Below are 14,711 nucleotides of genomic sequence, written 5' to 3'. Positions count from 1 at the left end.
AGATTGCTGAGTGATGGCTAGAGTTTATTTCCAGATAAAATGCATGTGTTTATAAAACTCTGAGATGGTCCAGTCCCACCCCATAAACACTGTATGGCTATGTAGGCAATGCATGGTTTACCTGGGCTTCTCAGCCGCGGCTATTCTATTGCCCAAGGGGGAAGCAATTGCCAGGAGGCAGCCAAATAAAGATAGTCACATAGACTCATAGAAATGTAGGGCTGGAAGGGACCTCAGGAGATCAATGAGGCACTTTTGTTTTTAAAGGGTAATTTCCAAAACTGGCCAGAGTACTCCACCTGAGGCCTCACCAATGTCAAGCACTGCAGAAGAAGTATCTGCTGTATCTTACATAGAGTTTAAGGCCAGAAGGGACCTCTAGATCATCTAGTCTGACCATCTGCATAGTACAGGGCACCAACAACACCCGCACCTGGACACTATTCCATCTACATCAGACATTCCCTGTTAATCCATCCCAACATACGGTTACCAAAATCCTCCCCATTCCCAGGGGCAGAGTTTGTGATGCTGCCACACCAGCTATGGCACTCAGGCTCTAAGGGATGACAGCTAGGGAAGCAAAGAGCATGATCAGTACCTCATCTGACATGCTAGTGAGGACAGGGCAAATGCTTCATGTCTGACTGGGGAGAAAAGTCTTCTCTATCACAGTGAAATTTTGCCTATTCATGTAGCCTCAATTTAGGGCTCCATAAAGAGAGGATGAATGTGAAACAGGGCAAAGTAGAAACTCTGCTGTCTTCAAACACAATTAACACTCAATTTTTAAATATAAACTGAGTAAAAATACTGAGTTTAGAAAGAGTGATGAGTCACCTGGATAACTGGCATGTGAATGAGGACGGATTTTAGTGAAGATTCAATCAGAAAAGCAGAAATACAAATATATGCTCTCTTTTTACTAACATTTCCCAACATCCTCCCCCTGCTTTTTCTGGCAAATGAAAACTAGTGATCATCACCACAGTGGGACAATATGTCAATCCAGTTTAATTACTATTAAAGCAGGTATTTTCATTATGTGTACTTTATAGCTAGGGACCTCCTTTGCAAAGTGAGAGATGTCAAAGTTTAGTTGGGGTCCTCTGGACTCTCTCATTCTCAAACCCACATATAGCAAATCACAGATTAAAGAATTAGTTTTCTTTATTTTAAGTTAGTTGTAGATAGCTGAGAGAAAAAAAATACATGAAATTCCACCCCATAAATGTCAACACCTAACTGAAAAAAATGACAGGTATTTGCCACTTGTATTTTTGTGTAATTATGCCAACTGCATTTCAGAGTTTGTTACCCTATCTCTAAAATAGCCTAAAAGAATGAAAAAATCTCTTATATTTCTGGTCTCTTGGAAGAGCTTTTTTAAAGAATTAAGGAATTATGAGTTAAGCTTTCCTAATGAAGAAGACAGAAAACATTAAGTGGTATATCCACAGTGAGAAAACACATTATGTTCGAAAATGCAGTAGCTATTTTTTTTAACTAAACTGATACTGTACATGATATAACACTTAGTATACAGACAGGGATAAATTGTGCTTATTGTGTTCAGCTCACATATTTTTAAACATGTCTATCTTTGTCCATGCTAAGAGCACAGTAGGGTCTAATGTCATGCTAGATAAAATGTGTGTTAGTTCCTCTTCCCACTGTAGACAAGGGCTAGGTAAATGGTGGTTTGCTCTGGTGAAATCCTCAATGTAGACAAAGTTAGCGTGTGCATTAGGAAATGCAACTGCTTGTTCAATGGATACCTGGCGGGGGTGGAGAGTATGTTTTGTTATTTGTGTATCTATCTCGCTGGATACATACAAATCAGGAAACATCTAGGTCTACTCTCCTAGAGATTTCTTGGGAAATAATGTATTGTAAGGGATACTTAAATATTCTGGTTTTTTTGCGGATACAGACTAACACAGCTGCTACTCTGAAACCTGTTAAATATTCCTGATTTAAGATATACAAGCAGCCTTGACAACATCCTTTGATCTCACTCCATCAGGTAGGAAGCTCTTCTTGGGGGAAAAAGAATACTTTTGGAAAAATCTGATTAATACTCCAAATCAAATAATCCATAATATTTATATTTACTTCTACAAACATTTGTCAAACCCCTTTAACTAATTCAGAACCCAACATATTCAGTTCGATTAAAAAGTACAGCCCTAAGACATATGGTGTGCTCTACATAGACAGTAATAATATAAAATCCACCACAGAGACATTTGTATCCCAAGGCAGTTATAAGATAGGTGGAAAAACCAAGTTACTTTTTACAAGAAAGAGTCTTAAATAATGAATAAAATAATAATAAATCAACATTTATACTATGGTAGTGCCTAGAGGCTTCAACCAGGTTGGAACCTCACTATGCCAGGCACTGTTACAAACATTCAGTAAATAATGGTCTCTGACCCTTTTGACTCTTATATAGTGTAAATATGATGTGACTAAATTTTGAGTCCTTCTGGCACTTCTGTAGTTTAAAAGGAAACCCTTTAAAGTGTAAAGTAAGCAATTCAGTCAGGAAATTATCTGCCAAAGCTAAGAAAGATCAGGAAATGCCAGCTCCACAATGCAGGAACAGGACTGCTTGTACAAAGGCTCAGAGTGTATACCATTCAAATTGAAAGACACCATTTTGTATGTTAACACTTCTGGTATGTGTGAATTCTCCAGTCCTGCCAAAAGAAATACAGCTGAGAAGAGTATGAGTGTGACTTGTATGACAAGAATGGACAATCTCAAAGACTTCTTTAATATTGTAGTTTTGATTTTTGTAAGACTGGATATTGGATCTTCCATTTTTCTGGTGACATCAGTACAGTTTAACATTTAGGTTGTTACTGCTCAATGGATACATTGCAAACTGATGGGGGAATCTTGCTTCAGATAAGCATCTAGAATGTAGGTCTCCAAGGCTGTTGAAAAGGGTTAGGGTGGGTAGAACCAGGTGGCAGTGGTTATAGGTGGAATGTTTCCTTCAAAGTTCACACATAGTTTGAAATAGAAGTTTAAGTACAAATTATTAGGGGCTTGTCTACACTAGCAATTAACAGCACTGCAACTTTCTCGCTCAGGGGTGTGAAAAAACACCCTCTGAGCGCAGCAAGTTGCAGCGCTGTAAAGCGCCAGTGTAAACAGTGCCCCAGTGCTGGGAGCTACGCCCCACATTGAGGGCAGAGCTTTAGCGTTGCCAGTGTAGACTAGCCCTAGATCTTGTCTAGGTTAGAGCTCTTTTCAACAGCAAAAATCCATGTCAATGCAAATAATCAGTGTAGGGGCACTGCAGGGGTGCAAAATGGGCCTTGCATTGGTGCTGCAGTGTATCTAGAGGGTGGGGGTTCGCACTAGTGTATCTGCATCAGTGCAAAAAATTCTAATACAACCAAGCCTTCAGTGCTGCAGATAGCAACAACTACTTCTTTGCAGCTACGACTGCACTCTGAGTTGGTGGTGGAAGTCAGCATAGCAGCTGAGCGAGAATCAATGGTGTCATAGGCACAGATCTAAGTGTGTTGCCAATGGGGAGTCCAATACTGGGCATGAATGGCCATATTGATGCTTTGAGTTCTCTGGAATTCGGATGGGAATCCTTGGTAGATCCTGGAGTTCTGAGTGGTTTGAAGGATGTGCCCTCTGCTCCTTGCACTTAATTCCCCCTTCATGGGAGGATTCTAAATGGATTTCAAGTCACTGAGTTGTGACATTAAATTTGCCTTGCCCTCCTCAAGCCTGCCATTCCCCTAACACTGCCATAGGTGCCACTCACCACCATGACCACATGCCTGTATGTTATATTCCTATCTCCCACTTTACATTTTTCACTTATCTTTTTGTTTGCAGACTCTTTGGGGCAGGGACTGGCTCAGTGGTGCCTATGTCTTGACTGAGACCCTTGGGTGTATCATAAATGATGACATACCACTACGTGTTTTTTTGTCTACAATGTCCCATAATAACTAGGAACTAACAGGCATGGGCCCTATCCCGATAGGTGCTGAGTATTCACAAGTCACTAAGGAAAACTGGTTGCTCAACAACCCTCAGTATTAGGCTTGCTAATCATTGTAGAATGTGCTATGGCTTGAAGCTCCAGACCATATTCCAATCACAGGGAGAGGTGCTTTGTCCACAGAAGCTGTGCTGTAGTAGGAGCTATAGGGAAGAGTTCTCCATACTCGGCTAGAATTGCTCATGAGGACTCCCTGTAACCACCTGCCGCAACTACAGCAGCAGCTGCCCCACCTGGGACAGGTTGTACATTGCACTCCTCCCAGTGATGCGGTTAATGAAGGAGTGGCCTTGCCCTCAACCCTCCCCCATGAGAAGATGGCATTAATGTGGAGCAGAGGCTCTACTCGCTGTCTAGCTACACTGTGTCTGCCCCCTCCCTAAGGGATATGCGGGTGGAGACTGTGCTCTCCCATCTGTAGCCCCTACATCCAGAATGGCTATTTCCCCTGCAATTCCCCACCTAGCTCTTTCCAACATATGCGAGAGCCTCAGCCTCTGATCCCGCCCACATCCTGTGGCCTCATCTAAATTTAGCCTTTGCAATATTTTCCCTCATGATTCCTCCTTAGCTCGTGAGGATGGGATAGTAATTTCAGCCCCCCTCTGTTCCCCAAATAAGAGTGAACTGGCTGGGCAGGGAGAGAAGCCAGAACTTAACAGACATGTTTGTGGATGGCATATGTGTGGGGAGTTCGGAGAACTTTAGCTTCAATCATGTATAATCGTGTATGGGTATTAAAAATAACTCTAGTGATTAACAATACAGTGAATATACAAATCCCTCTGCCCTGATTGGCTAAGGGCCATTAAGAAGCTCTGAATTTGTATACTTTATAATTATTGAGAAACAGTCATACAGACATTATGCAAATCAAATCCACTCAGCTAAAGTGCAAGGAATTGCATAAATTGATAACTGAGGATTTGTCTACATATGGAATTATTCCAGAATAGCTGTTTTGGAATAAATGTTCTGGAATAACTATTCCTGAATATCATATATGAACACTCTTATTTTGTAATATACTTAATCCAGTTTGGAACTGGATACCACTTATTGAAGCGCACAATGCATGACTTATTGAGACTTGTGAAACATCAAAAATTGGTTTTCAAAAGTGAAATTGAGTGAGAGGCCATGGGAAGGAAAAGGGTGGGGACAAAAAGAAGTAGAACCTCCAATGCCATTCAGATCTGCTAATGATTGTAGACAGTCTAAGATGGGGGAGGGACAATTAACAAAATGAACACAGTGGATAAGCATCCATAATCTTGACTAAATACTCTTTAGTGATGTGTTTAGGAAACGTCTTTTGAACATAATCCACTTTCTGGAAACACATTTTCCAAAGTAATTCAGTCAAATCAACAAAGGCCCTTTTGAAAAATTGTGCCCTCTGAAAAATTAAGTGTTTGGACTAAATGTTTTAAAATAAAGTTTATTTGCATGTAGGGATAGTGGTTGAAATGATAACTTTTACAATATCTTCACATATGAAACTATGGTAATACAAATGACTGTCTCTTTAGGATGGCTCTTTCAAAGTTTTAATTTAGTTAGTGGGAAAACAAATCAACCCAGGTTGACAAGAAAACCATTAATTAATGACTTTTAGTTTTCTATCTTTTATCAGCTGAAATAGCCAAAAGAGATCACAATAAATTATTAAAATTAGATATTTAAAGCAAAATCATATTTACAATACAATTATGACTGTTTTAGCCTAAGTAGGTGTAAATATATCATCTTCCACTGGAAGAATTGATCTTTCAATATTAAACATCATAGAAGCCAATATTTGAAAGCAATTAATTGGGCCATTTCAAAATGGGTGGAGAAGAGACATACTTATAGCCTCTGTTTTAATGCACAGGAATAGATGGATTTGTTGTAGGATAAAATAAAAATTCTGTTCTTTTCCTAACCACCCACCTAATAAAGCAGTCAGTTGGCATCCATGAAACACTAATACCAAGTGCAGATAATCAGTTCCTCCTACTTGCCATTATACAATTAAAGATAAAACAAAAGGCTTCATATTCCTGTTACTTTCTCATTGTTAAAGTAACTACCTTTCTTGCTTCTTATCTTTGTTATTCATTAGAGGAGCTGACAAAGCAGAGGAAACAGTAATGAAACTATAAGGATGTCTGTTGTCTGTTGAAGTTTTGGTCCTTCAGAACTCATTCCAAGATGAATCCAAGCAGGCATGTTTTTCTTTGTAGGACCTGAAGGAACAAAGCCTGAATTTAAATTCCTTTAAATTAAACAGAAAAAGGTATGATTTGCATGTACTTCATTGCTCCAAAGTACTTCCTTTCAGGCTTCAGCTGAACACCCAGCTATGGAGACTCTTTCAAGGGAGTGTTTACAGTTCTGAAAGAGTTGTGAATGGCAGCACTCAGAGAACATTTAAGAAATGACTGATGAGATTTGATGGTGCTCAGGAGAGAGAACCTCCAAGTATTCATATGTAAATCCCAGATATTTGCCAGAATGTTGCTTTTAAGTACTGTCATATTTTCTTTCCAAGTGCATATGGAGTAAGTAGATGGAGGTAATGTTCCCCCTAGAGACCCAGAAACTGGTTTTAATGTGAAAGAAAAATGTCAGAGTACTAAAAGCTTTCAGATTTTTCCTTTGTAAATAAAAGCCTCCAGGGAACTTGAATGGAAAAATTCCTTCTAAAGAGATTATCAAATTTGTTAATTCACTTAATGGTCTTTCCAGGTTAATTGGATTTTGCTTAGAATGCTGGCCCCGTGTGTTTACCTTGATTCTAACGTCTTAAGGGCTTAACATGGTAAACATTTAATGAAGAGAGATCTTCTCTTTTTTGTTCTACACAAACACAGATAAATTATAATTTAGCAGATCTCTGTTTAAATTAAAGGGAATCTGGAAGGAACAATTTTCTGTTACATTATGTACTACATAAAGATTTTCACTGTGTGTGTGTGTGTGTGTATTACACACATATATATTACAAAAATGCTATATAATATAACATTTTGTATACATAATGAATATAAAATATAGGCCACAATTATTAATATATAATCTGAAAATAAGTGTACCCTGTAACTCCCCCTCAATTCAGAGAGATCTGCTAAATTAAAAAATATTAACCTCTGACTATAGGGGAATTGAAGAATTCTTGAACATCACCTCTCACTCCATTAACTTTCTCCGAGAGGTTTAGTATTTCACCCCACACTCTAGATACTTATCCAAATCTTTAAAAACCAAAAATATTAACATGAACTTAGTGCTATTGAAAGGTGTTGACATACAAAACTCTTATTTATCCACTGTTCAAGTCCATTGTGGTCAGAGATTGTACAGACTTTCCCATAATATCCTTACAGTGTGCCTCCACACTGGGCTAGAGGGGTCACCTCTAGCGAAGACAAGTCCCTACGCTTATCTTTCTAAAATTTCCCATCATTGCTACCACTGGTGGGTTTCCACTGATGATAGCAACAGTGAGAACTCCAACTTAAACAAGACCCCAGCAACTGTCAATGTGTTAATCACAGTGTCAACTAGATCTGATTTGAGCAGGATTAGATGACAGAATGATTACACTGCCAGTGGGCAGGATACAGTAGGGCTTGGTCTAGGTCGACATAGTTACGGTGCTCAGAGGGCATGAAAAATTCACAACGCTGAGTCCCATAATTAAACTGACCTAACCTCCCTGGCTAGGTCAATGGAAGAATTCTTCTGTCGACTTCTTATCCACCGCTTAGGGAAGTGGATTACCTGCATAGATGGAAAAAACCCTTCTGTCGCTGTAGAAATTGCCTACGCTACAGTGTTACAGCTGTAGTGCTGTAGCTGTGCCTCTGTAGCACCCGTAATGTAAACGTGGCCTAGCGCTCCCACGACTGGTAGGGATGCAGTGTTGTTGGCGCTCATGGTAAATTTTCTGTCAAGAAGGCTAATGTAGAGATGCCAGTGTAATCTTTGGCCTCTGGATTGAGAGCAAACTCATTCTAATACAGCTCAACACTCATCCCTATTGACCATGAATGTCTACTTAGGCCACTGATAAGTCATTACTTACCCGGCCTGGCACTTGATAAAAAAGAGATAAAAAAGACTATATAGCATAGTACCAGTTCCCTGATAAATTCATTCCTCCTGACGTCTGGCCTCAGTATCTGGACTCACTTTCCTCATCTCAGCTGGACCCCAATTTTAAGTTTGGGCCAGGCAAAGTGTTAAGTTTCCCCTTATACTGTACATCTGGAATCCTCATTTCTTTCATTTTATTCCCAATATTGGTATTTGTCAGAACTCAAGAGACTCCCTTTCATTGAGTCAATTCTCCTGTCTTGAGAGAAACCTGGGGCTGCTTCTTGAATGATTCTGAATAATTCTGACACTGCCCAAGTGTTTAGTCCCCTCATAGCTGATTACTGAATATGACAGAGGTGAGCTGTGAATAGTAAAAATATGCACTAGGTATGTGACTAACTGCATGTGAATTATGCTTTAGAAAGGAATAATAATGCTTCTTACCACAACCATCTTCCTGGTTTTGAGGGAAACAGTGCAGAATCCCATAAACACATTGGCAGAACAAACATCCTTCCTGGGTCCACTCTCCATGGCCAATGGCACCGCAGCTACTGCAGGAGGAGAAAAACGTTTCCATAAACAGGAGCACTGTGATTGAAAATTGAGTTTCCTCTTTCTCCTTCACTGGGAGATAATCCCTGTTTGTTACTTACCTGATCCGTTTATCATGTTCACAGTGCCTGCCAGTAAAGTGTTTTGGACATATGCAAAAACTCCCCAGGAAACAGGTCCCTCCATTCTGACAGCAGCTTCTGTTCAGTTTGCTGGCTTGAGTCAAAAGTAGAGAGAGCAGAAAGGAAGAATTACAAGTTATCCAAGGAACCAGACTGGCAAACAGAGAGACTTGCCATGCACAGCTAGGTCACCACTAGCAATCTGTCTGGTAAAGAGTTACCATCTGATGGCTTTTAGTTTTCAGTTCTATGTAGAAGAAACCTGTCCAGTGGGAAGAACCCACTACAGTTGGTTGAACTTGTTAGTCTTTTCAAATAAAGCAAAGATTGAAGTTAATTTCTTCCTAAATTAAGGTTTGATTATCCTCACATTCACAGAGGCCGTGATGCCCGCAGCCATATGAGCAGTATGCATGGTGTGTACCATTGTTGGGGCAGAGCCAGCCCCACAGCAGTGATGAGGAGGAACAGCACTGGCTGCCCCACTATTCTTTAAAGTTTGGCCCCACAGCCCTCAGTCATGATGGGGGAGCACCAGAGCCAAAACCAATAGAGTTGCGACCTGGCACATGGGGGTTGCAGTGCTGCTGCTCAGGTTCTGACAAACGGGCCATGGGGCCAAACATGAGCGTCGCTGTTGTGACCTCCATGCACCAGGTCTCGATGTCACTCTCAAGTTTGATCCCACTACTCTCCTGTGATGACAGAGGGTAGCGGGTGCCAAACCTGAATTGGCAGTGGGGTGACTAGCGCTAATCCTCCTCATCATTGCTGTGGGGCTAGCTCCTGTGTCATGGCAACCCTTCCCACCTACTGGAGCCTTGCCCCGCCCACGGGATTCACTCAGCGACAGCGCCAAGACCTGCTCAGGGAACTGCGGTGAGTGCCTGTGTTGGGAAGCTGGCTGGGAGAGGTACGGCAGGGAACCGTGGGTGGAAAGTGGACATGAGGGGATTTTACTTAGGGCCCAGTGATGGGTATTGGTGGGTGACTTTTTTTGTTTCCTTGTTCTGGATGGGAGTTTTGTTGAAGAAGAAACTTTGGCCTGAAATCCCCAGAGGTACCCTGCATTGTGCCTATCATCTGAAAAATTTTGGGGGTGTCTCTTCACAGAGTGGTACCTTTTAGAGCCTAGTTTTGCCAGCTTTGTGGCTAGCAGAGGACTTCAGTCTCCAGAGATGTTAATCTAGTACCTTTCACAAACACGTAACTTGCTTTAATATAGAGGAAGTGTTTCAAAACATTTGCATCTGTTGGTAAGATATTTACATGTGAATTATTGAGAATATAAAAGATATTTTGGTTGACAGAGAGAATATGGACACTGCCAAATTACAACAGAATGCTAGAGATCTTTCATGGATCTCTAGCATTCATGAGAGAAGCGTAGATCAGATAGCTCTGATAGGACTGGATTCCAAAATGAAATAACAGAGGTAGGAAGATATTACACAGATTTCAAGATCTAAAGTGTGTGTTAGTGCAGAGATTATATAAGTGCTCCTGAAATATGCTGAGTTAAAACAATGGAGACTAAGTCCTGTTTATCTACAGAACAGGTATAGCACAGGCAACAGCTGCTTAAAAGTACCTCACCCACTAATATGCATCAAGCCTGACCTCTGAAGAGTTCTTTATAGTTTGTTTTCCATTAAAGAGGTGGGGAAGTATAAGAATAATTACAAGATCTTGCTCTCTGAATCATGGCAATAGCTTTCAGCACAGCTCCCTCGATAGTCCCGTAATGAAGAGCATTTTCATATTTAGATAGTGTGTGGGGGTCTTTTTTTAGTTGTCTTAATAACAATCAAACCAAAGCAAACGTTTCTGGGAAGAACAGAATTCATAAGAAGATTTAATGTGAGCAGCAATGGCTCTCATGTGCCAGAGAAGCACTTATTTCTGAATTCTTCTCACTTCTCAGATTTGTACACTTCAAGCCTGGCCTCATGCAGAGGTGCATATCTGTTTTCATGGAGCAGTTCTAATGGTGTGATGTGATTTTTATGACTGACGGTTGTGCATACATTGTAGTTTGTTCCTGCTAATTAGCTACATCATGTGCAGCATTCTTAAATTATTCATTATTTGTATTAGTGTAATGGCACAGAGCCCCAGTCACGGACCAGGACCCTGTTGTGCTAGGCCTGTACAAACACTGAACAAATCAATTAAGAGTTATATCATACAGTTCAAGCTTCTCTATTTTTAACCTGGAAACATGAGATTTTGCAAGGCAGATCAGATTACTGATCCACCTAGTGTGGTATCCTCTGTCTGGTCATGAGAATTGCTGATGTTTAAGAGAACAAAGTCTTGCCTGCTTCTGTAGTGCACCTAAACAGTTTTGCAGTGCTGTACTGAACATTAGAGAGGTTCCTTCTCAGCCCCATAGTTCATGCCCAGAAGTGTGCAAAATGATTCTTTATCTTAGCATGCATAAGCAATTAGAAATTCTAAGTCACACTGTTATGCAGCCCCTTTAAAAAAATTTAGCTACAGTGCCTGACTAGACTATATGCTGTGCTACTGAGGCTATGTCTACGCTGCACTTATGTCGTTAAAACTTTTGTCACTCAGGGGTGTGAAAAAAACACCCCCTCATCCCCATCCCGAACGACAAAAGTTTTAATGACAAAAAGTGCCAGTGTGGACAGTGATTTGTCAGCGGGAGATGCTGTCCTGGTGACAAAGCTACCACTCATTCTTGAGGGTAGTTTTCTTTTGTTGGCAGGAGAGCTCTCTTCCAGTGACAGAGAGCGGATGCACTGCATGCCTTACAGCAGCAAGGTTTTAGCGGCATGGCTGTGACACTATAACAGGGATCGGCAACCTCTGGCACGCGGCTTGCCTGGGTAAGTACCCTGGCGGGCCGGTTTGTTTACCTGCCGCGTCGGCAGGTTCGGCTGTTTGCGGCTCGCTGTCCCAGGCCAATGGGAGCGTCGGGAAGCTGCGCCCAGCACATTCCTCGGCTAGAGCCGCTTCCCGCGGCCCCCATTGGCCTGGGATGGCGAACCGCGGCCAGTGGGAGCCGCGATTGGCCAAACCTGCCGACGAGGCAGATAAACAAACTGGCTCGGCCCGCCAGGGGGCTTGCCCGGCCCGCCAGGGTGCTTACCCTGGTGAGCTGCGTGTCAGAGGTTGCCGACCCCTGCACTATAAACTGTGCAGTGTAGACATAGCCTAAGTAATGCAATTGAGGACAAAGGTCTGGACATCACTGGAGCCTGCAGTTCTTCAATTAAGGTTTCTTTAGTTATTGTAAACAAATAGTTCAATTTGGATCATGTATACAGTGAAGCTTGACTCTTCTCCCCTTCCCCCCACCTCTAGGATGAAAATATAATAACTGTGAGCATAGAAAGGAATATTTTTTTTGATCACATACCAATCAGTATTTAAGTGGCAACAAAACCCTAACGGAATGCTACCAGCGAAAGAGATGGATTGAGCCACCTTTCTCAACTTCCCCTTTGTCTGTTTGCAACCAGCAAAAGTGAGAATGAGGTGTATGAGCTATCACCTTTAACCCTTTCCATCAGGGACAGCATTAGTGCTGAAATGGACTAGCAGCATTTCCTGATTATCCATAGGGCTACATTTCCCAAGTGTCACAGGATATTTTGATGGGATTTTGGGTGGCTAAATGCCATACGACACTTTGACAAATTACAGACTGAGGTCAGATTTATACAGTATTACCAAGTCTGAGTATTTAAAAATCAGAAGTGTCACACCAAAAACATCACGAGTGGCATACAAATCAGGAGATTAAAAAAAAAAAGGTTACTTTTATTTGCCTTCTCATTTCTAAGCCACTAGAGTTGGCCACATTGTTTATATTTAATTTTCACCTGTGGGTAGCTCTATTTTTTTAAAGAACTCTAATCTGCTGTACAATTTTCTGTTTAAGACAGCATTTAATCGGATCTTAAACCAGAATTTTGAGTGTTTGCTACTTTCTGGGCACTTGTCTGCTATTCATTTATACTTTGTAACTGCTTAAGATTTTAGAGTCAATTTTTAAATGTGGCCACATGCAGCAAGGTCCATCTGCAAAAATATGTATATACACTCCTTATCTGTGCAAAAATGTGCGTTTTCACACACAAAGGTATATCTTGAGTGCATATGGGATGAATGCACAACATAAGCCATGGAATTTACTGTAGAATCCATATCTTCCTGCAGAATTTAGATTCAATTTCTATTAAGTACAAAGGGTCTTTCATGCAAGTATATATTTCTATATACAATGACACAGGTTATTCATACAAACATCACTGTGTATGCAAATACAGAGTTTTGTGCATCCAACAGGTGGGCACAGAAGTGTAGCCCTTGATTTTTTTTTAACATAACAAAGTCAGGTTATTATGCAATGGTGCCTGCATGAAAGGGTTTCTCCTTGAGAAGCTAGTTCACATTGGACATGGAAAAACCCGTTGCCTCCCAATACAATGAATAACTTACCATCTGTAAGCCCAATGAAAGGTAAGACTTCAGAGGGGTTCCTTCTCCTCCTCTCAGAATTGAGATTATTTATATCATTAAAGGTGGTTAAGGAAGTGTTTGGATTTTTCTGGTCTGGGTTATCATCACAGTTCTCCCCCTTACAGCCTTTAAATATATATTAAAAAAAAACAACAAAAATTTAGGTCAAACTCTCAGTGATGGCTAAACTGTAGATTTAGCTTTGATAGCTGCAATAGATGGTGTTCAAATAAAGTTCTTATGCAAGTTTGAAGTGGTGAAGATATTATTCCATTGTGGTATGGAATCTGGTCAGTATTTTATGCACCTTTGTCTGTTTGTTTTTCTGCTTCAGGGCCTGATCTAATTCTCATTGTCTGCTCTCAGTGAGAGGTGGGACAGGGAAAAGGTTTTTTGGAATGTTCTAAAATATCTTGCTGAAGCTTAGTAGTATGTATTACAATAGTACCAAGCAGCTCCTAACTAGGAATCCAGGCCTACTGTGCTAGCCACTGTACACACATAGTTAAAAGTTGTCCCCAAAAGCTGTACATAGATATCCTGAGACATCAATTCTGTCCTCAGTTGTGTTTAGAGTGGAACTGGCAACTGATTCAGGGTGCAGTGTTAACGGAAGACCCCAATCCTGCAAACAATCTGATACATGCTTAATGTTACTCACATCAATAGAAGCATTTAGGATTAGTCACATATGTAAGTGTTTGCAGGGTGAGGGTAGAAGCAGTATTTGTTTTGTATGCTAGCTATTTACAAGTAAAAGTATTCAAAGTGCACAGAAAAAGACATTTTTCATTTAAGAAAACCAGCAAAAGCAAAACAGGGGTTAGAGGGGAGAGAGAAGGAGTTCTCTTACCATTTCCAAATTGGATGACTTGTAAAGATAGTGCCAAGCTTAAAAGACACCTAAAACACAAAATGATACATATAAGGGAATGCTGATCTCACTTAAGAAGTTAAATTATACCATCAAAGGAGCAATAAACCTAGAATTTATTATGCTCAGCAATCCTGGAGCAATATAGGGTTTGAGGAAAGGAAATCAACACCTACTTACAGTACTACATTGATGAGTACAAAGGAAAATGATAGCTATAGAGAGAGATAAAACTGAAGTTAAGGATCTTAATTATAAGATTTTATAAATTGTCAATACACTTCACTAGAATGAATGAACACTGGCATTTTCCAGACTGACTCTATGTATATAAAGTAGCATTAGCTTACCTAATAAGCAGCATTTTTCCTCAGGTCAGTCTAAATTTCTTTCCTTTCCTTACACCTGAAATCCCTCTGCTGTATTTTTCATGCCACAGTCCATACAATGAAGAACTCTTTCTGACAGAAGGGACCACAGAAGGCAGACTAAAGCTACTCCCTTGCACACCTCAGCTCACAGGGTAATGCTTATCCCCCTG

General features: G+C 40.7%; 1 protein-coding gene and 1 long non-coding RNA gene across 2 annotated transcripts in view; one reads left to right on the top strand and one right to left on the bottom strand.

The window, feature by feature from the left end:
* Positions 1–6,638, top strand: part of LOC120408778 — a 26,379-nt gene extending 19,741 nt beyond the window's left edge. The window contains exons 2-3 of the long non-coding RNA XR_005600958.1: positions 1,934–2,026; positions 6,147–6,638. This is a non-coding gene — a long non-coding RNA (uncharacterized LOC120408778). The remainder of the gene's footprint in view (positions 1–1,933; positions 2,027–6,146) is intronic.
* On the bottom strand, positions 5,500–14,711 carry LOC120408775 (cryptic protein-like). Its single transcript, XM_039546000.1, has 6 exons — positions 14,521–14,711; positions 14,150–14,199; positions 13,276–13,422; positions 8,782–8,896; positions 8,570–8,679; positions 5,500–6,270 (listed from the first exon to the last, which is right to left on the bottom strand). Exons 1-6 carry the CDS (start codon positions 14,532–14,534, stop codon positions 6,143–6,145), a joined length of 564 nt encoding a protein of 187 aa, XP_039401934.1. The 5' UTR covers positions 14,535–14,711; the 3' UTR covers positions 5,500–6,142.

The sequence above is a fragment of the Mauremys reevesii genome, linkage group 6 (assembly GCF_016161935.1).
Source record: "Mauremys reevesii isolate NIE-2019 linkage group 6, ASM1616193v1, whole genome shotgun sequence".
In the NCBI taxonomy this organism is placed as follows: domain Eukaryota; kingdom Metazoa; phylum Chordata; order Testudines; family Geoemydidae; genus Mauremys; species Mauremys reevesii.
Note: the sequence above shows the minus strand (reverse complement) of the source record. Positions and strands in the feature narration are given on the sequence as shown.